This window comes from Diabrotica undecimpunctata, chromosome 2 (genome assembly GCF_040954645.1).
Source record: "Diabrotica undecimpunctata isolate CICGRU chromosome 2, icDiaUnde3, whole genome shotgun sequence".
In the NCBI taxonomy this organism is placed as follows: Eukaryota; Metazoa; Arthropoda; class Insecta; order Coleoptera; family Chrysomelidae; genus Diabrotica; species Diabrotica undecimpunctata.
The window spans coordinates 125367087-125392193 of record NC_092804.1 but is presented as its reverse complement, the minus strand read 5'-3'; the positions used below and the strand labels follow the sequence as shown (position 1 = coordinate 125392193).

General features: G+C 33.1%; 1 protein-coding gene across 4 annotated transcripts in view; it reads left to right on the top strand.

Annotated features, from left to right (window-relative positions):
* Positions 1-25107, top strand: part of LOC140434852 (5-hydroxytryptamine receptor 1-like) — a 1076278-nt gene that overhangs the window by 758276 nt on the left and 292895 nt on the right. For all 4 annotated transcript variants that reach the window (XM_072523427.1, XM_072523426.1, XM_072523428.1 and 1 more), the window contains one exon: positions 10197-10461. In XM_072523427.1, the coding sequence (XP_072379528.1) occupies positions 10197-10461 (265 nt within the window). The remainder of the gene's footprint in view (positions 1-10196; positions 10462-25107) is intronic.

Below are 25107 nucleotides of genomic sequence, written 5' to 3'. Positions count from 1 at the left end.
ATGTAACCGTTACTTGTATTTTTAAAAGCGTTAGCACTTTCAATAAGCTGATAGTTTTTTGGAACAATAGAGTTAACATAAAAAAATAAATCTTGTTTGCCTGAATTCTCTAGCAAAATATCTATCTAAGCCACGTACGGTGTATTCCCCATTTAAAATTAAAGATTCGTGGTACTAGATAAAAGGAGTTTAACTAATAACAGATATCTAGATCTTTTAAAAATGTCGTTTTTGGGATAAAGATCCACCCATGTATTTGACCATTTTCACAAAATTCAGTAAATATTGCCAAATATCGGGGTGAATGCTTTTGAATGACCAACCCTGTATATGTTCTCAAAATATATTTATTAATTTAAGACAAAATGTTTAAGAGTAATTCTTATTTTGATTTACTAATTTTCGCTATATATAATGAGCGTATGCGAAAGTAAATAAGTATACATATACACTGGTATTTAGGCGCCTCGCCCTTCCGATAGGGATCTATGGAGGAGTATCACTGAGCCACAAGCCCTTATCTCTTGCCGTACTGCTCCACCATAGGCTGATCAGACACCAGCATATTCTAGTCTAAGCTGCAGATTCATTTAAAATTTTAAACTGCTGCGTTAGCCTTTTTGTTTTTTGTACACCGAGCTGAAGATCGAACTCACATCCACTGAACCAGTCGCAATGAAGCGAATGAGAACCGGCCGCCCAGACCGCTTGGCTAACTGACGGACAAGTCAGACTTGTGGTTACTAAAAAAAATATTTCATAAGAAAAAAAAGTAAATAAGTACCAGTAGTAAAAAGAACAAGAGAAAGACTAAAGCTGAGATAGATAAAATAAATCAAAAATAACTTAATAACTTTAAAAATATAAGATTTGGGAAAAATAGGACGAAACAGATCAAAATGGAGAAGGACACTCGAATCGTTCAAGACCCAAAAAGGGTTTTCGAGACAGTGATGACGATCCGTAAATGGTGTAATGAAGAAAGTTGTCGCTGCTTATGCGATTGTCTTTACAAAAGAGAAATTATTTTTTTTTGCAGATTTTTCTCTTTAACCCCACAGTTTTCAAATACTTTCAGTGACACAAATTCTCACGTCTTTCCTGAAAAATATAGTTAATTTTAGAAAAAGTCAATATTTTGCAGGTATTTTGGGAATCCACATAGTTGGGCCTGTTTTTCTCAATGCTAACTTAACCGATGAAGTGTATCTGAAGATGTTACTAAATGAAATTGAGCCATTCATTCTTGAAATTCTGAAATATATAATCCAGATGAATTCGGCAACTTGTTAAAAAGTTTTCCACAAGATGGTGCATGGTGCAGTAAGAAGTTACCTAGATTAGAAATATCTTGGAAGATGGCCAGCTCGTTTACCGGATCTCACACCATAAGGTTTTTCTTGATGGCGACACTTTAAATCTAGGGTTTACGCTACAGTAACCTACAGTATTGACATTTTAAAACAACGAATTCTTAAAGAATGTAGAGCAAATTCCCCTGACACATTTAAACGAATAAGGCAGGAGTTTAGCAATATGATTAATTACTCTCAAGAAGTAGACTAAGCACATTTTAAACACTTAATAGAAAAACTGGTTCTTAAATCCGTATTAATTATCTTGGATGAAATTTAATGAGTATAGACTTACTTTGTTTCGTTTTATTAATGTCTTAGGAAATTTCCATTCATTAACTTTTGGGTTATTTTAAAAATAGAGAAAGCATATAGTTTCCTTTAACATTTAAAATTACTAATGCCAAACTATAAGAAACGTTCAATTTTTTCATAAAGTACATCGGCTATTAAAAAAGAAAGATTTACAAGTATGCCGGGGTCAGTAAAGAAATTTCCATTTTTATGGCATATTTTTAGCATCACGTAATAAGAATATAAAATAAAAGGCTCGAAAAATAAACTGCTATTGTATTTACTACTACGCTCGTAACAATTTTAGAATATCACCCTTAAGCTTCCTTTATATACAAACGAGAATAATTGCTATATTCTTTGTAATTACAATGTTGTTTTGGAAGTTTACAAATTACTTTTATTTTTAATCTTAAATTTCCATATTTATTTCTGAATTACCTGGAAGTCGTCATTCATTTATTTAAAGAAACTTTTCCAATACTATTTCTCTATTTAATGTATAAATTTCGTTTTACATTCTTATGTAGTGGTTGTATGCCTATTATATTTACTAATATAATAGGTCATTTCCCCTTTAAACCACAAGATTTCCTTTTAAAACCTATTTTCTCTTTTGTATTCTCTCTCTCTCTATCTTTCTCTTTCTTTCTCTTTCTGTATCCTTACAACCATTTGTGGGTCTTCAGTGCCTGTACGACTTGCCTCCACCTTTTTAGTCAATCACATCTTTTCGCCAGTTGTGCACTCCGATGACATGCAATTTTTTAAGAATGTTATCCCTTCATCTAGGTCTGACTCTGAATCTTCTACCGATTGGATTTTCCTCCCATATCCGTTTGAATGGCCGGTCTTTATTGGGTCTATGCATATATCCTGCTCGCCTCGGTGTCTGGGCTTTTATCTCGTTGATGGCGTTTGATTGGTTAGACTTTTCAACTGTCAGGCCCTTTATTTTTCATAGTATTTGGCGTTAAAAATGTCTTCTTCTTCATCTTCTTACTTTATAAATAGGCTTAATGCCTGTTTTACTTTGGTTTTTAGCCTCAATTGACGTTGTCTGACCATCTTTTCGTCGGTCGTCCCAATGATCTTCTTCCATTTGTCTCTTGCTATTTGTACTATTCTATTTTCTGTCATTCTTTCGATGTGTTGATTCCATTCCAATTTTTGTTCGTTTGGTCCACACATTTATTTCCTCCATACCACATCTCGCTCGTATTTCCTCACATCTTTCTATGTCTCTTAGAGTTTGGTTTGTTATTTTTCGTAAGACTTTTATTTCTGTTGTTTCCAGTAGTCGTTGTATTTTCGCTGTATCTGCTCTTGTTTCCGCTGTGTACGTCATTATCGGTCTTATTGATGATTTATATATCCTGGTTTTCGTTTCCGTTGTGAGGTATTTGTTTCTCAAGATTGTGTTGTTGAGACATACTGTTGCTATGTTTGCCATGTTCACTTGTTTTTGTACTTCTTCTTCCACTTTTCCGTAGCTTGACAGTTTTATTCCCAAGTATTCAGTTTTCATCACTTGTTCTATTATTTTAATATTTAAGTACGACTAGTTTACATCGTCTCGGGTTTGCTGATATTACTATCGTTTTAGTTTTCTCTGTTGAGATCTCCATGTTGAATGTGAGCGCCGTATCTTCCATTTTTTTAATTAATCTTTTGGGTCATCTTCATTTTCGGCTGTTATTATGGCGTCGTTGGCGTAGCATATTATCCTTATTTCCTTTTCTCCCATTCTATATCCTCTTCTTTTTTACCTTTTTTATGATTTCATCCATTATCAGATTAAATATTAATGGGCTCAGCAAATCTCCTTGTCTAATGCCAGTTTCATATTTGTCAGTTTTCCTTTACATCGTACCATAGCTATGTTATCTTTATATATATTGACAAAGGTTTTTACTAAATCCAGTGATATTCTCTCTTCATATAATAAATGTATTGCGTCCTGAATTTTCACTCTATTGAACGCTTTCTGCAAATCTATCAGACACATATATGCTGGTTTGTTGTATTCCAGTGACTTTTCTTTTATTTGTCTCATTACAAAAACTGCATCCGAGCATGATCTTCTTGTCCGAAATCATTGCTGTTCCTCTTGCAGAGATATTCGTTCGTTTATTTTTGTCGCTATTATTCTTGTTGTCAATTTGAGTGTTGTATTTAATAGATGTATTGCTCGATAATTATTGGGGTCTTTCTTATTTCCTTTTTTGACAAACATTACCATGATCGATATCCTCCATTCATCTGGTATTCTGTTCGTGGTGATTATTTTAATAATAAGAAGTTGCAGTTGTTGTACAAGGTAATCACCTTCATATTTTAAGAGTTCATTTGGTATTTGATCTTCTCCTGGTGACTTTCTGTTTTTTATTTTTTTTATTCCTTCTTTAACATCGTTTTGGGAGATTTCGGTCTTTTGTTCGGTTATTATATTTGGCGTTTCTGGTAAAGGTTCTTCGTTTTGTTTTTTAAACATTTTTGTCAGGAAGGCCACTCATGTATCCTCTTGTATGTGTTCTATTTCAACTAGTTCTTTCATTACGCTTCTTTGTTGTCTTATGAAGCGCCATACTTGTTTCTGTTGTCCATAGAAATCCATCTCTAGTCCTTTTGTGAATCTTTCCCAGTAATCTGTTTTTGTTTTTCTTACCAATTGATGAGTTTTAGTTCATATTTTTTTATATTCTTCATATGATAAAAAAATGTCTTAACAATATTTTGTTTTTTTTTTGTTATGGTTCCGCCATATGCCACGAATGATCTAATCATCGTTCTGCATATTTGGAGTTGTACGATTTCGTAGAATGACTGGTGAATTTTCTATTAATCTATTAGTTGATACATTGTTGTATTGAAAATATTATGAGGTACAACAAAAGGTCCTAACCTCAAAACCCAACTTTTCTGAATCGTCTTATGATAGTATCTCGATTTGATTTTTAAAAGTCAAAACGACAATCGTGTTGAAAAACAATGTTTTTATTTGTCCAGCTGTTTAACATATTGTACATTCATCTACGTTTTATCAACGAATCGCTTACGATAAATAAGTATTTAGATTTCCTCGCACTAATTCCGCACACTGCATTTATACAGTCTTCCATATTTTTGTAATCCTGGTTCTAATCTTCATGATTTAATCCATCGGTTTCTACGGAGTTTCGATTTAGTTTGTTATGTTCTAGCTTTTGAAGTATTATGCGATAGCCATGGTAGTTTACCCCATGTTCTTCATAAAAGTTTTGTTTTGGTATTTCCTGATTCCATAGTCTTCCACAATATTTATCCACGGTTATTATCCTACGGCATTTAATGTAGTTTCATCTTTCTTTAATCTGTTATAAAAGAAAATAGATTTCAACGATAAGTTTATTTTAGCTTTGGCTAATAGCTTTTCTTTTATTTTTCAGTTATTTTTCAATTTACTTCTTCCATTGTTCTGTTCTATTTGGATCATCAATGAAAATCAAACATTATCTATTCGTTCAGAGGCAGGAGAATCCGATAATTACAAAATAAAACATGGGGTCCGACAGGGATGTATACTATTGCCCTTGCTGTTAAACATATCCTCTGAGAAAATCTTTCAAGAAACAGTACAGGATGTTGAAGCTAGAATTCGAAGCCAAAGAATGTATCAATAACATCAGATACGCGGATAACCTCGGTGGTATTTGCTGATAGTTAATAGGAAAGCAAGCCCTCCAGGAGTTATTGAATATAATCATAGAAGTGAGTCAGAGATATGGACTTTCACTGAACATCAAGAAAACAAAATTTATGATGATCTCTAAAGAGGAACAGCAAATTAAATAAATAGTCAAGCAATAGAAAGAGTAAGAACGTGCACCTACCATGGTACGCACGTTATTGAAAATTAATAAAATGTAGAATAGAGAAAGAAAGGTCTGCATTTAAAAAAATTGCTAATCTATTTAAATGCCATGATTAATCAGTACCCATATAAATTAGGTTAATGTGATGTTATGTATTTCCTAATTTATTGTACGGAATTGAGTCGTGGACTGTCACAGACGCCACTTACAAGAAAACTGAGGCTTTCGAAATGTGGCTTTATCGTCGAATCCTAGAGATATCATATACCAACCACGTTACTAACCAGGACATTTTATTAAAAATTTAAAAAGGAATGTTGTTAACCACAATAAAAACAGCCAAAATCGAATAACTCGGTCACACCATGAGAAACAGCGAAATATATGGATTGCTGCAATTAATTCTACAAGGAAAAATTAAACAAAATCGAGGACCGAGGAGCAGCAGTTTGCAAAATACAGATTGCCATGATGGTCGCCAATATCCGAAAGGGTTAGGCACTACAAGAAGAAGAAGACGCTAAAAAATGTCTCACACAAAATCCCAAAATTTACGCCGGCAAGGAGTCTGAAGGACTATATCAACTACTTAACGATGCAGCTAGTCTAGTAAAAACACTTATACAACCCATAAGTTGAACCGGGCCAAATTTAACAACGCGTAATTACTTTTCCTTTGTACACTGAGCTAACTCTTTAAACATTTATTGTTCTACCTTCAACAACGTTCCAATATCCAAATCTGTCTCTTCAATTAAGACTTAGAATTTGAAATATAACCGTAGAAAAGCCATCAGTTACTCAAGAGGTAACTCCAACTATAAAACAAAGCCCTATGTTCTTTATGTATATGTTCTTTATGCCCTGTATGGTTTACCCAACAATATTGTACCAACTAAGTTGCAGATATGTAAAGAGCACACTATATCATATTTTATTTAATTCCACCGCTGTGCTGTCTAGAGAGGAAGGAATCTAATTGTATACGTAATGCTTAATAATAAATACCCTTATTAGTTGTTTTCTAGCTTAATGTGTATATTTCTTAGTATAGTAGTTTTTTTGTCGTTTTGTTTTAAAACAATTAAGTTTATCATTTTTTATGAGTTAACAGCCAATAAACTTAACCGATAAGTACTAATGACTCATTTATTTGACCTATACCCATATGTTAGATAAAATCTAACTCGCGAATGATGGCGTAATTTTTTAGGTGCAAGTGATGAAAGGGTAAAAATTGAATTTTCTTTTATAAAAAAATGTCCTTTTACGAATCGATGGAGGAGTATTAATGATATTTTTTAAAATTTTGGCATTAGCGCTACTGGTGCCCTAAGGGTGTTAATTATGACCCAAAATAGGTCAGTACCCGTGATTTTCTCCTTCATGTCACTTAAAAAATTGTTATTTCTTACGATAAGGAACCTGTAAAAAAAGGATAATGGTAGATCATAAAAACGAATAATTTTGCATTCAAAAAGTTGCAGAAAATTAGACAAATTTGATTTTTAGAAACACGCATTCTAAATTACCTTTTTTTGCTTAATGCATATGACATTTTCAGTAAACAAAGGCATAAGGGATAAACTCGCGGTTGAGCTTCGTGGAAAACCAACAGTCTATACACGCAAATTATTAAACAAAAATGTACTATTGAAATGTACAATGTACCGGGTGGTGCAATAAGCCAATCTCCCGGCTATATATTAGAAACTATTCATGTTATAACTTTAGGAGAAAAAATTCCTCAGTAAAAGTGTCCAAGAGAAATCGCTGGAAATAACTTTCAAGTTTCTGGGTTAACCGTTAGAGGGCGTAACCTGTGAAGAAAACTTTGAAACCAGTTTTTTGGGAAATATGCTTGATTATACCAAGTGTTAAATAAGTAAACTAGAAAGAGGCCTAAATTATGCACAAAGTTGTTCAAGTACTTTTTTTTATTTATTCAAATAAAGGGTGGGGGAGAGTGGAAAAGTATTTGTGGGTAAATACCTATAACTTTGTTTTGGATAAACCAATTTTAACGAAATTAGTGTCATCAGAAAGAGTGTGGATAAATTAATTTATATCTACTATAACATAATTGCATTTAATTTTAATTGTCATAGGTAGAGGGTATTTTCGAATAGAAAAAATTAAAATTTGTTTTTCTTTAAAATGTTTAATGGACACACCTACTTATTGTAAATTATAATGGAACTGGATTAAATTCGTAAGAAAATGGCGCAAACCGCATAATAATAGCATTTGTCGAACTCGAGATAAGAATAAAAACGCATAAACATAATTAAGTATAGTACTGACTCACCCTGTATTATAAATTAATTTAAAAAATAAGTGAGTAGGTACTTTCAAATTTTTTTATAGCAGAAGAATTTTAATGTTGATACCTATTTTGACCATTTTTATTTCATATGATTAAAAATAGTTTTTTCGAAACTAAGTAGGCTACGACAATGAATTTGACTGGGAGTTCATATTGTTTATTTATTGACAGCAGTCAAAATATTGTTAAGAAGTGTTATATTATAATTCGAATTGAAGATTGCACTTTTTCAATAGATATTAATATTGGTAATATTAGTCGTTAATTATCAGTACCAATAATTTGTGATGAGTATATCAAATGCAGAATTGTATGATATGATTGGAGATTTAGAATGTCACCAAAATGCCGCTATTGCCTCACGTATATATTGTGTAAGATATCCTGACAGGAGACAATATGGCAAAGAAGTATTTAAAATAAAGGCAAGAAGATTAAGAGAAACTGGTAGTTTTCATCGTCCTTGTTTTAAACAACGTAGTAGAGATATGTCCGAAGATAATTCAATCAATGTTCTTGCTTTAGTTCAACAGAATCCACATATAAGTAGTCGACAAATCTCTATAGAATTACACATACTAAAAACATCTAAGGATTTTAAAACATTACAGGTTGGTTTTTCATATTATAAAGTGAACGTTTAGGTCAGAAACCTGGAATTCCCTTTAAACTTTAGATTCAACTGTTATTTTAATATTCCGATAAAAACGGCAACACGGCGCTTTTATCCTTTTATTTATTTCTTAAAAATACTTGTGCACGATTTATCTTGTGAAACAATTGTGGATTTTTAAGATTTTTTGAGTTTTAGTAAATATAGTGGTTTCTTTTTCACCAATATTTGTTGTTCTATTTTTTAGACTGCATCCTTATCATGTAGTTCTCCACCGAGCTTTACATGAGAGAGATTTTGAAGCAATACTGGATTACTGCAATTGGATGTTAGGTCTGCTGGAAGAACAACCGCATATCATGTCAAAGATTTTGTGGACAGACGAGGCTACGTTTAATAGTGCGGGTGGTGTTAATCTGCATAATATGCATTATTGGGCTGAAGAAGATCCGCACTGGATACATGAGGTGCAGGTTCAAGGTAGATGGAGTCTTAATTTTTGGTGTGGTATAGTTGATGGAAAGATCGTAGGTCCATATTCAAAGAAATATGGCGAAACTTAAAATGGTGAAACATTGTTGGATTTTTTGGAAAATCAGTTGCCTGTTTTATTAGAAGATATTTCCTTGCAAACAAAAAAAAAATATAATATTACAACATGATGGGTGTCCTGCGCACTTTTCCAGACGAGTTCGAGATTATTTGTACGCAAGTTATCCAAATAAATTGATTAAAAAGGGAAGTATATTTTCATGGCTAGCTAGATCTCCATACTAAACATGTCTAGACTTTTATCTGTGGGGAAGATTGAAGGACTTGGTGTACCAAACTCGACCAACCATGCGAGACGACATAAAACAGCGCATTATAAACGCAATAAATAGTATATCAACAGCTGAGATTGAAGCAGCTGTTATGTCTATTCGCGAAAGATTACATCTTTGTGTGGACAACGATGAAAAACAATTTGAACATTTAATTGAACATTATTTTTAATGATCAAGATATTTGTATCTTTCACATATTTAATGTTAAGTTGTAACAAAGGGTGAGTCAATACTATACTTACTTATGTTTATGCGTTTTTATTCATATTTTGAGTTCGACAAAAGCTATCAACATGCGTTTTGCAATAGATAGGTGTTTAAATTAAACATTTTGAATAAAAACAAATTTAAATTTTTTCTATTCGAAAGGACCCTCTACCCATGACAATTAAAACTAAATGCAATTCTTTTATAGTAGATGTAAATTAAATTATACACACTCTTTCTAATGACACTAGTTTCGTTAAAATCGGTTGATCAAAACCAAAGTTATAGGCATTTATCCACAAATACTTTCCCACTCTCCCCCACCCTTTATTTGAAAAAATAAAAAAAAATTCTTGAACAACTTTGTGCGGAATTTAGGCCTCTTTCTAGTTTACTTATTTAACACTTGATATAACTATATTTCACAAAAAACTGGTTTTTTCAAATTTTTCTTCACAGGTTACGCCCCCTAGCGGTTAACCCAGAAACTTGAAAGTTATTTCCAGCAATTTTTCTTGGCCACTTTTACTAAGGAATTTTTTCTCCTAAAGTTATCACATGAATAGTTTCTGATATATAGCCGAGAGATCGGCTTATTGGACCACCCGGTACATAAATGAAATATTTATATAAGTCGTCAATAGCTTTGTTGTTACGTAAATCTTTTTATTTGTATCACAAGTTTCATTACATGTATTTTCATATGTTCTACTTTTACAGATACCAATTGTACGCCACCATGTGTAGTTTCTACATACCTCTAACTGTGATGATGGTAGTTTATTACAAGATATTTCGAGCAGCTCGTCGGATAGTCAATGAAGAAAAACGGGCCCAGAGCCACCTAGAAAGCCACTGTTATTTAGAGATTAGTGTAAAAAATGGTGGAGGGCCCCCAGAAAACAAGATCTCTAGTCAAAGTCCTTCGCCAGCGAACCCTGCGAGGGTAAATCATCGGTCTAGTTCTGCGAGCACTAATACAATGGTAAGTACCTTTTGATATTTATATTTTATTTAATTTTAAAATTTACAGGTTTTCTTGTTGTTTTCTTAAATAGAGTTTATTGTAAGAAATATCAACACACTAAATACGTTATGGCGTGACAACACGATTTTTGCGAACTCCATAGAAAATTTTGGTATTTGTTAATAAAAACAAACCTAAAATTATGGCAATCAGTCGATATCTAGGTTAAAATTCGGATCGGTATATTTGAAACAAATATTTCTAAACATAATGCTGTAACAAAATTTGTCTGGATCTACGATTACGGTTATTCCATCTTACGGCTTATGTCCATATTGTTATATGATGCAGAAGGATGGTCGCTAAAAGTTAGACCATTAAACCACATAGCTTTCGAGGCATACATAGATCCTTCTACAGGTTAGTCAAAATTTCTTGGGAGAAAAATGTTACCAATGGGGAAGTATTTAGAAGTACAGACACAGAGATATTGCCATATTTAGGTCAGTTATTAGGTTTATTTCTTACCTCGGTTAAATAAAGGGTAGAGGAATACCTGAAAAAAAACCTTTATGGTTACGCAATATCAAAGACTGGAGTGGAACTTCCAATGCAGCCGACGTAGTTCGTCTGGCAAAAAATTGCACCTATATACGCGTTCAAATTATCGACGAATTAGATAAACAGTTAACATACTAGAATTACACGATAATATAAGCAAAGAATTCACTCACGCCAATCGTTTCAATATAAATAATATAAACATGATTTTTAACAACTGCTAAAAACGTATAACTTCTTCGTGTGGCTCAACCTTTAGGACTTCTTCTTCTTCTTAAAGTGCCTATCCGTTCCGGACGTTGGCGATCATCACCTTTAGGACAGTGGCGATTATCATAGCCCATTTTACTCTCCCTGCTGCAGTTGTAAAGAGTTTTATTGCTATTTTTCTACTCCATTGCTTTAAATTTTTCAACTAGGATGTGCGTCGTCTCCCCGGTTTTTTTTTTCCTTTCACTCTCCCTTGTATAACCAATAATATAACCATATAACCATATATATTTCCTAACTAGTTAAAAAGGTTTCGTTCCTGCTAATATCTGAATAAATAAACACTTATAAACACTTTGCTCATTCATTGGCCTAATAATATTTCTAGCGAAGGTTGTTCCTCCATCTTTTCCGTGATAAGTCGTTTATTTTTTCATCCTCTTGGTGATTGATTTATCACTTGCTACTTTGTCCACTTTAGCCTTGTTTATTCTACTTATGTGATTAGTTCATTTTTTTTGTGTTTAATATCCACTCGTTTGTATCATGTTCGTTAAATTTGATTCCGATTTTTTCATGGTCTCGCAGTGTATTTCCTATGATTTCATAGTATTCGCATTTCCACCGTTTCCAATAGAATTCTTGATATTATTTCATTGTTGATCTGTTGGTTTCGCCACATCTCTTAATGCACCCTCCCAGTCCATTTGCATTTTATGCTCGATATATTACCTCTTGCGAGTGGCGAAATAGAAGAGAAATAGGAAATCCAGAAGTACGTTCACCTTGCACACTTTGGTGCACAGCGTACTTGTGAGCAAGTCGAAAAATGGATGAAAATACATGAGATAAAATTGGCTGCGGGTAAGATCGAGGCTATAGTTTTTAAAGGGCCAAGAAAAAGAGACAGGATAATAGTCGATTATGCAGAAAAAGAGTTGTTACAAAGAAAGGCGTAAGGTATTTAGGGGTTACTCTGAGTCAAAGCGAAAGGTGGGGGGAGCACGTAAAGGCTGTGACTCAAAGAGCTGAGGTAAAATTAGCCGCGTTAGGGGGGGGATTAAGATCCAACATCGGAGGGTATTCAAAACTAAGAGGAGCAGAGCCCTCCATTCTGACGCGGGTTCTCACAGGACATGGTTGCTTCAGGACATACCTGTACAGATTTGGAAAGGCAAAAAATGACAAATACCTGTACTGTGAAATATCGGACAATGTCTCACACACTCTATTGGTATGTGATAGATGGATAGATGAGAGGAACTTTCTTGAGAAATAGCTAGAAAGTAGGGTGCAATTAGTCACGGAACTGGTGGAGGAGATGGTTAGGTCATCAGATCGGTGGAGAGGAGTTCATCAAATCGAGCGAGATTGATCATGAACAGGAAGGAACATAAAGAAAGAAGAATTCAGTCGTAGTAAGAAAGTGCTAAAATAAGTGAGAATTGTGCGTGAATAAGAGATCGGGCGAATGCCGTGCCAATGTTGCGTCCCAATCAGAACGATCCCTCTGGTAATTCACAGCTGAGTAGGGTGGTTTAGATATTTGGACCACCTCCTTCATAAAAGACGAAAAAAAAGTTTTTATTAATTATAAATATAATTATTCCTTATAGATTTTTCAGGCCAAGCGGAATTTGAAATTAATATCTACTTTACAAGAAATACAAAAACAGTTTTATAATTAAAATAAATTAATAAGATAATTTTCTGACTGTTCTAACAACCATTCAAATTTCGTCATTTTGTGTCATGTGGAACAATTTCACCCAATCATGTCAACATTAGACTGAAAATTGCATTCAGTGCAATTTTCAATCCCTATGACAACACGATCGAGTTTGACAACTTCATCCAAATAAATTTCAAAATGTCACGTTTAAAATAATCTAATGTTAACTTAAATTTTAATAATTGTACTTTCACTAACTGTACTTTTAATAAATAAATGTTTCGTTATGTTGAGTTATGATTTTTTTTTCGAAAAATTATCCGCCGAATATCCCTCGGACATTAATGAATGCCTCATAATTTCATGACAAATTTCTTAAGCTCGTTGCTTGGTAACAGCACTCAGCCTTCGGCTTCGTGCTGTTACCAAGGAACGAGCTTTCGATTGTCATGAAATTATCTCGTCTGTTATCAATGTCCTAGGGATATTACTACTGACAATATCCTCAAAATATTAAACAATACAAAATTGTAGTAATGTTCATGTTTGGAAGAAAATACATTGTATTTGCCGCCATATACACAACACTTAAAAAATAGTGACTTAAAGTTTTAAGGTTTTAGACACTCTGTATTTTAAAATGCTAAGAAATAAAATAGAAAATATGCGGCATACTTTCGTCTTATCAATATATATTTAATATAGCTAAATCATTTAAAGAGAGGCAATAAAATCAGCAAATGCCATTAACTTTTCAATATATCACGCGAAATGAACCTAAATGATGCAGAAAATATCATTTTTTCAATAAAATACCGATTTGTGGATTAATCCAGTTCCCATAAAAAATCAAATATGACAAATTTCATCCATTTCCCTCTATCTTGCACTTATTCGTACATATCTCATTTCCCACAGTGTAGTAATCTATACTCATTTATTTCGAATTAGGTCCTGCCTTTTTCTTTGTTTCCTCGAATTCTCTTTTTTCCGCAGTCACTGGATCGGAAATTTGATGTTCAGATAATCGCATTCATTCATCACCTCTGCTCCTAACGATGTTGCCGGATCGGAAGAAATAAATTCGCCGAACAGAATATTCAAGTAGATATATTTAGGTTTGGCCCCATTAACTAAGGTTTAAGAGAATATAAAAGGAAATTTAATAAAATGTGTGTTTAAATGAGGTAAGTGTTTTTGGTTTACTTTTAATAATTTTTCGTTAAACAATTGAATATTTTAGTATTTTTGACGCAGTAATTTTTTTTACTAATAAGTGAATATTAAACAGGACTCTCAGAGTTTTTCATTTATTCTACCTCGTTTTTTATTTTACACTTGAAGAAAATTTCTTTATTAGTTTTTGGCACTTTATTTTTATTGATTTTAACTACTGTAATTTATGTTATTTAAGTTAATGTTAAGTTAATAACATAAAGTTATTTATGTTAAAGTAATTATGATTGGTATCGATGCAGATCGATTGATTTGTTTTGAGCAGCAAGTTCAAAAATATAAATAGTCATTATATTGGCCAACCTCCGTAGGAAGATGGCACTATAAGAAAAAGTTAACAAATTCAGCTATTGGATACATTGTGATTTATACTTCCCGAGACTTATGTTTTTTATGAAAGCCATCTCTTGTAAATTGGTCGAAGTGCAACCAGTAGGTATATTTTATATCTTACATTTACTCATAATACCCATTGTTAGACCGTGTTAGCTTCCTGCGACCTAACAGTCTCGAAGTCGTACAAGATATAGCTTAGTGTTTTTGATTCTCTGCTACACACTTTGCAATTTCTCTCTATGAAACAGTCCCACTGCAGGCAGGTGAACCTTAGATTAAATTAAGTTTAGGACTTTCATTCGGACTAAGAGTTTTATTGTTGCTCTTTCCTAGGTTAAAGTTGCCCCTTTAGCACAGCCCTTATAACGAAGTCCATTATGGCCTTATGGACACACCTACAAAGTCGTAGGGCTCGAGCTGGTAATGGTCAATGTGTTGAGCCTTATCCCATCCAGCCCGGGGCTGTTTTCGTAGTTTTTGTTAGTTCGGTTTTGTTCATGTCCCTTTTGGGGCGACAGTGTCCTCTTAAGAGGCCTAAGATAGTTCGCAGATTATTTCTATTTATATACATTAGATTGTTGGATGTCTTTTTCTAAGCTTCATGTTTAAAAGCCTTCGAATATTTAAGACCCATTTATTCATACCAGTTCCAAACTAACTAGAACATAATCCAATTTAATTGCAGTTTTCATCATAGTATAGTGCTAAGTCTCTTTTATTTCGACTTCATTGAAGGTTCTTCCCTGAGCTGCCACAGCTGTATCATCAGCGTAAATGAATTATCTTGTTTGTTGGTTAATGGGTTGGTCATTGGTGTATATGTTGTATAGAGTCGGCAGTATTAGACATTTCTCTATGGTAGTCAATTTTTTTATTCCTTTAACGACTGTTCTTGGACTAAAGCATTACGTAAAAGAGTCCATTCTGGAGGAGAAATTTTACTTACCCTGTAAGTCGGAAATTTTTTATCGCTTATTAGTTTGTTCTAGAATAATTTTAGTCTTTACAGATTTAGCGATGAATTCTAGTATTATTCATTAAAACGCCTTGAAAGGGTTATACAAAAAAGGCGGGTGTAAAACTCTTTGTATTCGTCGAATTCTTTCCTGGTTTACAGAGGGCCACCACCTTAACTTTCCTCGAGATTTTGGTGATATATAATGTATGAATACAGCAATACTTCATTTTTACGAGCCACGGTATGGTTTTTATTCCAAAGTTCTTTACTTGTTATGTTCGTATATCGTCCAGGTCAGTAGCTTTATTATCTTTTATTTGATGGATTGCGCCTTTTATCTCCTCCAAACAAAAAGAGGTACCTAGAAAATATTTAGTCGATATTTTGTTATACACTTATTCTTTCTTTATGTGATCTTAACGTTCATGGGGAGATAATGGGCTATCTGATTCGGTGTGACTTCGGTCTGGTTGGGTGCCTGAGCAGCGGAATTGTTGTCAAGATTCCGAATCAGGACATGGAATGTGACATCTCTGACCGGCAAGGAAATAGAAGCTACGGAAGAAATGGAAAAAATGAACGTACAAATAATGGGAATAAGCGAAACAAAAAAGATAGGGAAAGGACACATTAATATCAATGAGAAATATAGTCTATATTATTCCGGAGTACCACAGGGTCACAGAACAAAAGAAGGAGTCGGTATAATAGTTAATAAAAGAATAGAATCAAGAATAACAAACTACGAAGCAGTATCATCTAGAATAATAACAGCCCAAATAGAACTAAAAGACAAGATAGGAATAATACAAATATACGGATTAACAGAAGGTAATGAAGAAGAGATAATGGTAGAATTCTACAACGAACTCCAAAACGCATTAGACAAATTAAGAGAGACAAGAGAAAAAATAGTAATCTTAGGCGATTGGAATTCAAGAGTAGGTAAGGATATTAACAGGGGATTCGGATGCATTGGACAATATGGGGAAGAAACATTAAATAGAAATGGAATTAAAATGCTGGAATTCTGCCAAACCAATGACCTGATAATAGGAAACACATTCAGTGAACAAACCATTAACGACAAATATACATTTGTGGCTGAAGAGAGAAATGCGAAAAGCTTAATCGACTATATAGTCTATACGAGAAACCTAGAACAAAATATAAAAAACATCTTAACGGAAAAGGAACCCGAACTGTCTACACAACACAGGATGGTCACTGCAAAACTGGAGGATGAAAAAATGGAGGAAGTGGAAAGAAAAGAGTACAAGAAAGTAAATGTAAACAAACTAAAGATAAAAAGTGTGCGAGAATTTTACATGGAGGAAACTAACAAAAGACTGAGACAAAGAGAGCGCCAAAAAGAAACATGGACAATGGAAGAAAGATGGAATACATACAGTGAAGTATTAAAGACAACAGCAACTGAAGTGTGTGGAATCAAAAAATATAATAAACAGTTAAAAAGGACAAGGTGGTGGAATAAAGAAGTGAAGACAGAAATAAAAAAGAAGAAAATAGCATGGAAAAAATACCTCGAAACGGGATTAGAAGAAGATAAAGAAAAATACTATAGGCAGAGACGATTGGCAAAGAAGACAGTCACACAAGCAAAAACAAAAACATGGAAAGAATTTGGAGAAGAACTTCAGGAAGAATATATAACAAATAATAGAAACTTTTGGACGACAATACGACACATAAAGCAGGGAAAACGAAAGGAAATAAACGCAGTAAGAGATACTTCAAACCAAATACAAATAAGCCCAGAACAAATAGCTAGGGTATGGAAAGAATATTATGAGAAAAAATTTGATACCGAAGTGATAAAGGAAGACAATATAATCAATGAAGGCGAAGAAAACACAGAGCCAGAGCAAATAAGTAGAGAAGTAATAGAAGGATTATCAAATATAAAAATAGGCAAGGCAGGTGGAGATGATGAAATTGAACCGGAAATGGTAAAATACATGGGAGAAGAAGGAATAAACTGGCTATGGAAAATATATAAAGAGGCGTGGGAAAAACAAACAATCCCTAAAGACTGGCAGAACAATATCATCGTGCCAATATACAAAAAAGGAGAACATGTAAACTGCGACAACTATAGGGCAATATGTCTGTCATCGGTGTGCTTTAAAATATATACGAAAATAATAGAGAAGAGACTGAGACAAGAAGTAGAAATGGTATTGGGAGAAGAACAAATGGCAGTTAGACCGGGAAGACAGACAAATGACAACATATATATCATTAGAAACCTAATAGAAAGAAGCATAGATACGGGGAAAAAACTAGTATTAGCATTCATAGACCTAAGAGCAGCATTTGACAAGATAGAAAGACATATTATAGGGAAATGCTTGAGGAAAATTAACGTACCTAATGCATTGATAAAAATTATAGAAAGTACTTACAAAGAGGTAAAAGGAAGGGTACAAGTAACAGGGGAAAGATCGGAAGCATTTAATTGGAAGAGAGGTATTAAACAAGGAGATAGTCTCAGCCCTTTGCTATTCATAATAGTAATGAACGAATTGATAAGAAACACTAGAGTCAGAACTAATCAACTACAGACAATAATAGGTTACCGCAGATTACAACCGGTAACAATAGAGTCCTTAATGTATGCAGACGACATAGTACTAATAGCAGATTCCGAGAATAAAATGCAGAAACTAATGGATATATGGGTAGAACAAATAGAAGAACTTAAAATGGAGATAAACGAGGAAAAAAGTAAGATAATGATAATTAGCGGCAAAGGAGATAAGGAAGATAATCAAATAAAGATAAAATGTAAAAACTCAGAATTGGAAATAGTAACAACTTACGAATACCTGGGAAGTATAATAACTAATGATGGAAAAATAGACTGGGAAATAACAAATAAAGCAAAGAAATCAAACAAGTTATATTATGCGTTAGCCCCAATAATGGGAAAAAGAGAACTTGCACGAGAAACAAGAATAAAAATATATAACACAATAGTGATACCGACTGTGCTCTATGCAAGTGAAAACTGGACAATTCTGGAAAAACATAAGAGCAGGATAAACGCAATGGAGATGAGACATCTAAGAAGGATAGTTGGAAAGACAAAATGGGATAGATTAAGCAACGATACTATTAGGAGAATGGCCAACCAGGAACCGATAATGAACAAAATAGCAAAGAGACAAATGAACTGGTATGGGCATCTGATGAGGATGCAATCCAATAGAATAACAAGAAAAATTTATGAAGCAAAAAACATCGGAAAAATAAAAAGAGGCAGACCAAGAAAAAAATAGATACAACAAGTAGTAGAGGCGGGAAAACTTAAACAAAAATCACTCGAGGAATTGAAAATAATGGCAGGAAACAGAAAAGAATGGAAGAGGTGGGTAAATGGAAATTAAAATAGCTAGCCCAAATCCGACACCCTGTTAGGGTAAAAGGAAGGGGAGAAAGAAAGAAAGAAAGAGAGAAAGATTCCGAATCAGTTTCCAGGCGCATCTGTCAGTTTGTTTCATGTCAAGGCCCGTGACCAGCTTGCAACATATATGTTAATTCTGTTGGCGGATATCGCATAATATGCTATATTATATCGCTATATTATATTTTATTATATGTTTTATATTACATTATTGGCGGATATCGCTATATTATAGCACTTTCTTCTCAGCCTGCATATTGCTTTCAAAAAGGGATGTCTTCATATAGCTGCTGATATCTCTACGTGGATGACTATAGCGATATACAGAGACAAATGGAAAATGATTGGAAAGACCTTTGTCCAAAGATTGACCGAAGAAGGCTAATTAAATAGATAGATAGATCTCTGTAGAGTCTTTATTGAGCTTTGCGATCTATTCAATTCGATAACGTTTATATTTTCGTTATATTTGTTTTACCATTTGTACAAATTTATGTTAGGAATCAGGGCACGGTTCTATTTGCAAAGCCTCTTGATCTAATGCTTCAGGAAATTTTTCCATTTTGCTTTAATAAATTTGAACCTTCTCTTGAAAGTAACAATTCTGTATCTGCCTGTCGCCTTGGAAAGGCTAGTTATTGGTCTATGCTGTATTTTTGGAAGGAAACTTTTGACGGTTTAATTAAATAAAAGATGTTTATTTGCAAATACTGGAGTTTTAAAAAAAATAGAAGTATTTTTAAAACTGCTGTAGATCTTAGAAAGCGGAGCGAATGAAAGTTTATCACAAATAATGGGGACCGATAAAATATTTCGAATCATTATTAGAATTTGTAAAATAGGTTATACAGAACACATTTAGCAATGGAATAATCTACGTTTCATAATAGAAATCAAATTAAAAAAAAGGACAATTTGTAAGCAGAAAATCCAAGGGACTGAGGTTAGGATAATCTACGTTTTGTAAAGAAAGAAAACATTGAAGACAAATATTAAATAGATATTCATAACTAAACATGTCATAGATTGTAAAATCATGGATACACATTTACCACTAAGATTTGTAGAAAACCAGTAGTGGACAAAAATATGTCAAATTGGTATATGCAGAGAGGAATTTAAATAATAACAAACAAACATCCAAGAAAATATAGTTTGGAAGATACAAGAGATAAATCTAGGATATAATGTTTTTATCTTCTAATATTAAATGAACTTTTAAAACTTTATTTGTTAATCCGTATTTGACTGTTCTAACAGATAACTTTATTTGAAAAGCATTTTTCGGATTTTTCACCTAAACGTTGACATTTTTGCTAAATTAATTATGGAAGACAAACGAGCTATGAAGTTGAACAATAAAAAATTTTAAACTTGTAAATTATGCATGGTTTGTTAGGATAAAAATAAAGAGAAAATCGATAATAACAAACTTGGCGTTATACAAATTGACAGTAATCGATGATGAAAAAATTACGTTTATTTCTTGAACATATTTTTGCAGTAGAAAGAAATGGTTTGCGTTAAGTAAAAAATATAAAATATTTACTAAAAAAATATGTGTACTAATAAGCTACAAAAAAAACTAGAATTAAATTGCACCAACAAGGGTTGTAGTAGTATATGTTTTAGTTTCACTAACAGATATAAAAAAAACTGGGGAACGTGAAAAGACACTATTAAGTATACGAGTATGTGGATAAATACCTTATACAAATAATAAACGGAACGATTTCCGAAGTGGAAACTGAAATGTCAATAAACTTATTTTAAACTTTAACTGTGGCTTATTCCCATTAAAATAGTAATTATATCTGTAATTATTTTCTCCCTTAATAGTAATATTTCCAGTTTTGCATTTTCTTAGAAACAAGCGCTTTGTATTTTTAAAAGAAAAATGCCACGTACAAGTGGATCCAAAAACTTAAGATTCTTTCTTTCCAATTAAAGACTTTGCAATTTGGCCCTAAATGAGTAGGTAACTGTAGCTGTTTTTAAAAACAATTCCAAATTCGTTTTAGGGTGCAACATAACTTCCAAATTGTTAATATCTTTCTTAATATTACCAAAGTCCTTATGAGCTACCCAGAAAGACTGGCTTACCACCGGAAAAATTAGCTTGATGTTTTGTATATGCTTTGGTGTTCTTGATAAAAGCCATTTCCTCACATTCCAGTAAGCATAGTGTTGTTATTTTGACTACTGCAGCCATCTGGAATTAGCCTTATGGTGGTTACTTTAGAGTGAATATCTATTTTATTAAGCCTGAACTATGGTAAAATTATACAAATTTATTCGACTAAAGTAGTATATACTTTGGTCAGGGACCTTAGGAAGTAAAAGGTCTTTTTGACAATCAAAAGATAGTGTCTAGCAATACAACACCGTGAAAACTTTTGTTTTAGACACTTCCACAAATTTTATTTAAAATTATTACCACTACAGCTGTTTCAGCTAGAGTGCTTTTCTCAAGTAATCTATTTTTAGTATGTGTTTACTTTTTAGTCTCCAATCATTTGAGAAAGACACTCTGGCCAAAACAGTTGTAGTGATAATAATTTTAAATAAATTTTGTGTAAGTGCTGAAAACAAAAGTTTTCAGTGGTTTATTGTTAGATAAAATGAATTTTCATCAAATAACGGTCGAATCCATCACTTATTTGAAATATAGTGTTATGAAATCATCTAATGAGTCTTTAATTAATTCAAAAATTTATTAGCCCTTAGCTTATGAATTTTTTTTTCCACAATAAATTTTGTCTTCTCTTCTTCATCTATAGATCTTTTAATTTTTTCTGCAAACTTAATGCATAGAGAACACACATCCGTATGGGTAGCACTAAAGCTAATGTTATACTTAGTATTAAAACTCATTCTAAAGTATGATAGTTTTACTCTTTCCTCTGAAGAACACTGATTAAAATACATTTGAAACATATTTTGTATTGATAAATCGGAAGAAAGGTAGTGAGTACGTGTGGAAGAGCCACAGTAACGCGATTTAATACTTTTAAAAGTATTAATACATTTTTGAACTGATTCTTGTTTTCCTTTAAAATTTGCAGTTTTTCTATCGCCCCCTCTTTTTTCCGTAGGTGATTCTCCTGTCTTTACAAATGATTTCATAATTTGTGGGAGGCGATATTTCGTAATAATATTTAGTATGTTTATAAAGGCTTTTTGGCACACTGAATTATTTTGCATCTTTACATTATTCCTTACAAAGCATTTCACAGACGTTGTTTTTGCTGCATGTCTAGAGTTTTTTAAACGACGACGTTTAGGCAGTTGAACTGTACAAAATTTTAGAATAAAGAAATCTTGTCTAATCTTGTCCTTAGCTGCATAAAACACATCATGAAAACACATGAAATCGGTCATTGTTAGAGAAGAACATTGCTAGGCCTTTGTTTTGTGACCGCAAGTAGGAAATTATGCTAACTGTGATGAAGAGTACTTATATAGATAACATTTTTTAAGAAATATTTGTAATACTGACCTTATAAAATTAACAGTAGCTTAAGCAAATCATTAGTTTTTTTTATTAGTTTTTCTTAACAGGTAAAATAGTGTTGACAATAAAATAAATCAAAAAAATTATACAAATAAAATCTGAATCTAGATCTACTCTTAAACATAATCTTTCGAATAAAAACTACAACTAAAAATTTAAAGAACATACCTCATATTTTTCCGCACATTTTGCCGCCTTGTGGATGGAATGCAAATTCGTTTGCGAGCTTTGTTGTGTTCAACTGGAGTTTAATAGTTTCCATTTTAAAATACTAACAAATACTAAAAAAGTTTCTAAGACAAAATAATAAATATATACTTTTAAAAATTGAATACGTCAATTTAAAATCTACCTTGAAAAGAAAAAGAAATTTGTATTGATTTTTGTATATTTCTATGTGGTATCTCCTTAAAATAAAATAACGTCTTTGAGAACTTTGTTATGTACTAAAAGACGAATTTATTATATCGGCTTACGAAATCTCTGATTTATTTTAATTTTATTCCATAAAGTTACGATCCCAGTCAACAAAAAAAGTAACAAAAATTATTTCCCAAAAAAATTTATGGAATTTAAATTTTCTACATCATAAAATATGCTTTCTGAAAACTTTTGCTGTTTGTGGTGTATTTTCTTTTACCATATAGTTTTTTTTTATTATCAGATCATAATTAAGAAGTTTGCTGTAAGAAGGGTGCAGCTCCATATTTAGACCGTTTTCGGTAGAAACATATGCCATAATTAAAAAAAATTGGCGGATCGACTGGTATAAGAACGATGCAGATCCGATAATAAATAAAGGAATTTTACGTCTTTATGGATCTGACTCCTCGCTCATTTGGTACAAGAAGGGTGCATCTCCGGACATGCATCCTTTTTGCACCAAACGATTGTAAATGTTCGGTGATTTTCGTGGAATGCAAGGTCATCTTCTGTTGGCGTTGGGCCGGCAGGGCAGCTGATTTGTTTTAACTTGTTAGTCGCTATCATTACTGCGTGGCGTGCGTTTTCATGTGGTTTAATTGTTCGTTTAAAAATTTAACGTCGTGTAAAAATGAGTAAAACCGAGTCAGATTCGTTTAGCGCTAGTGAGTCAGACTATGAACCAACAAGCTCTGATGAAAGTTGTTTTAATAGTGATGTCGCAGGACCTTCAGCTACAAGAAAGCATCCAAAGAAGAAACGTACCTCTGTAAAAAACAACACATTGAACCTGTTGTTAACATGGAGGTCACGGAAGAGCCCCCAGTTGTTCCTGTAACCAAAAATAGAAAAAGTGCCAACACCACTCTCTGGAAAAGAAATATAAAAAAAGCTATTACAGAAGGGAAAATGTATACGAACTGGAGAGGAATACAGAAGGCACCGAGATTAACTGAATCAAACTGCAACTGCCCATACAAGTGTTTTCAGAATGTGGACGAAGAAACAAAAAAGTTGCCTTACAAAAGTTTAACAGAATAGACAACAAAGATTTGCAAAATACCTATTTGGGAGTGTTGATTCAAACTACTACTATTCAAAGAACTCGAAAAAAGAATAATGAAAGGCAAGACCGAACTTGTTATAACAAATACTATATGAAGCTAGGTAAGCTATCCAAACGAGTTTGTAGACATGTTTTTGGTTTAATCCAAGAAACGTGTAGATCTCATTGCTCAAACTTTTCGTGACAGAGATATTGCAGCGCCACCTAGTAACAAAATAAAGCATACAAATAGACTCAACCGCAAATCTAACGAAACACAAAAAGGTGAACATGCACATCTAGAGCTTTCCAATGCGTGAATCGCGTTATAGTAGAAACAAATCCCGTCGATTCTATTTATCTCGAGATCTAAATGTAAAGAAGATGTATTAACTCTATTTGAAACTTTACGAACCAGAAAGTGTTAGCAATCCTTAATATAAACCCAAAGTTCTCTATGACTTCTACTATCAATACTTCAAAGAAATCTTCAACTACCTGGTTCGGCTCACCTCAATCAGATACGTTCAAAAAATGTGATGTCTTAGATATAAAATTCAAAGATGTGACCCTCGACGAAAATGAACGAATAGTTTTAGCAGCGAAAAAGAAGTTGCGTGATAATAAGGCCGATTTGTTTTTCAAGGAGCTGAAGAAGAAAACCACATTATGCAAGCATTGCGTCGAAGTGGAGATTCTGACCTTTGACTTCCAACAAAACCTTCCACTTCCAAAAATTCCTTCTGAGGAAGCTTTCTACAAACGCCAGTTGTGGACATACAACTTCTGCGTCCATTCTGGTAAGACAAATCAAGCATACTGTTGTGCTACTACGTGTTATGCTACTAATCAAACTACGGCTCGAAAGTCACCAAACGAGGTAGTGTCATTTTTGTACTAGGTACTATATAAAAAATATACTGGCTAAAAATGTTAAAGTTTTATCCCTTTTTTTCGATAACGCTGCTGCGCAAAACAAAACCTCAGTAATGATTTAGTTTCTGTATTTGCTGGTGAGAACTAGGTCTATTGACAAGATAGAGCCAGCTTTCCTGAGCCAGGACATAGCTTTCTTCCCTGTGATCGCTACTTTGTAGTTATTGAGATGTTTTTAAGAAAGAAGGATTACGTCTTTTCTTCTTCTTCTTCTTCTTTTGGCATCATAACCCTGGATGGGTCTTTGCCTGTCTGGCTATGTCCTTCCATTCAGATCTCTCTTGTGCCCTTCTTCTCCATTGTCTTCTGTTCATTGTTTTCAGGTCGTCTTCCACGTCATCCAACC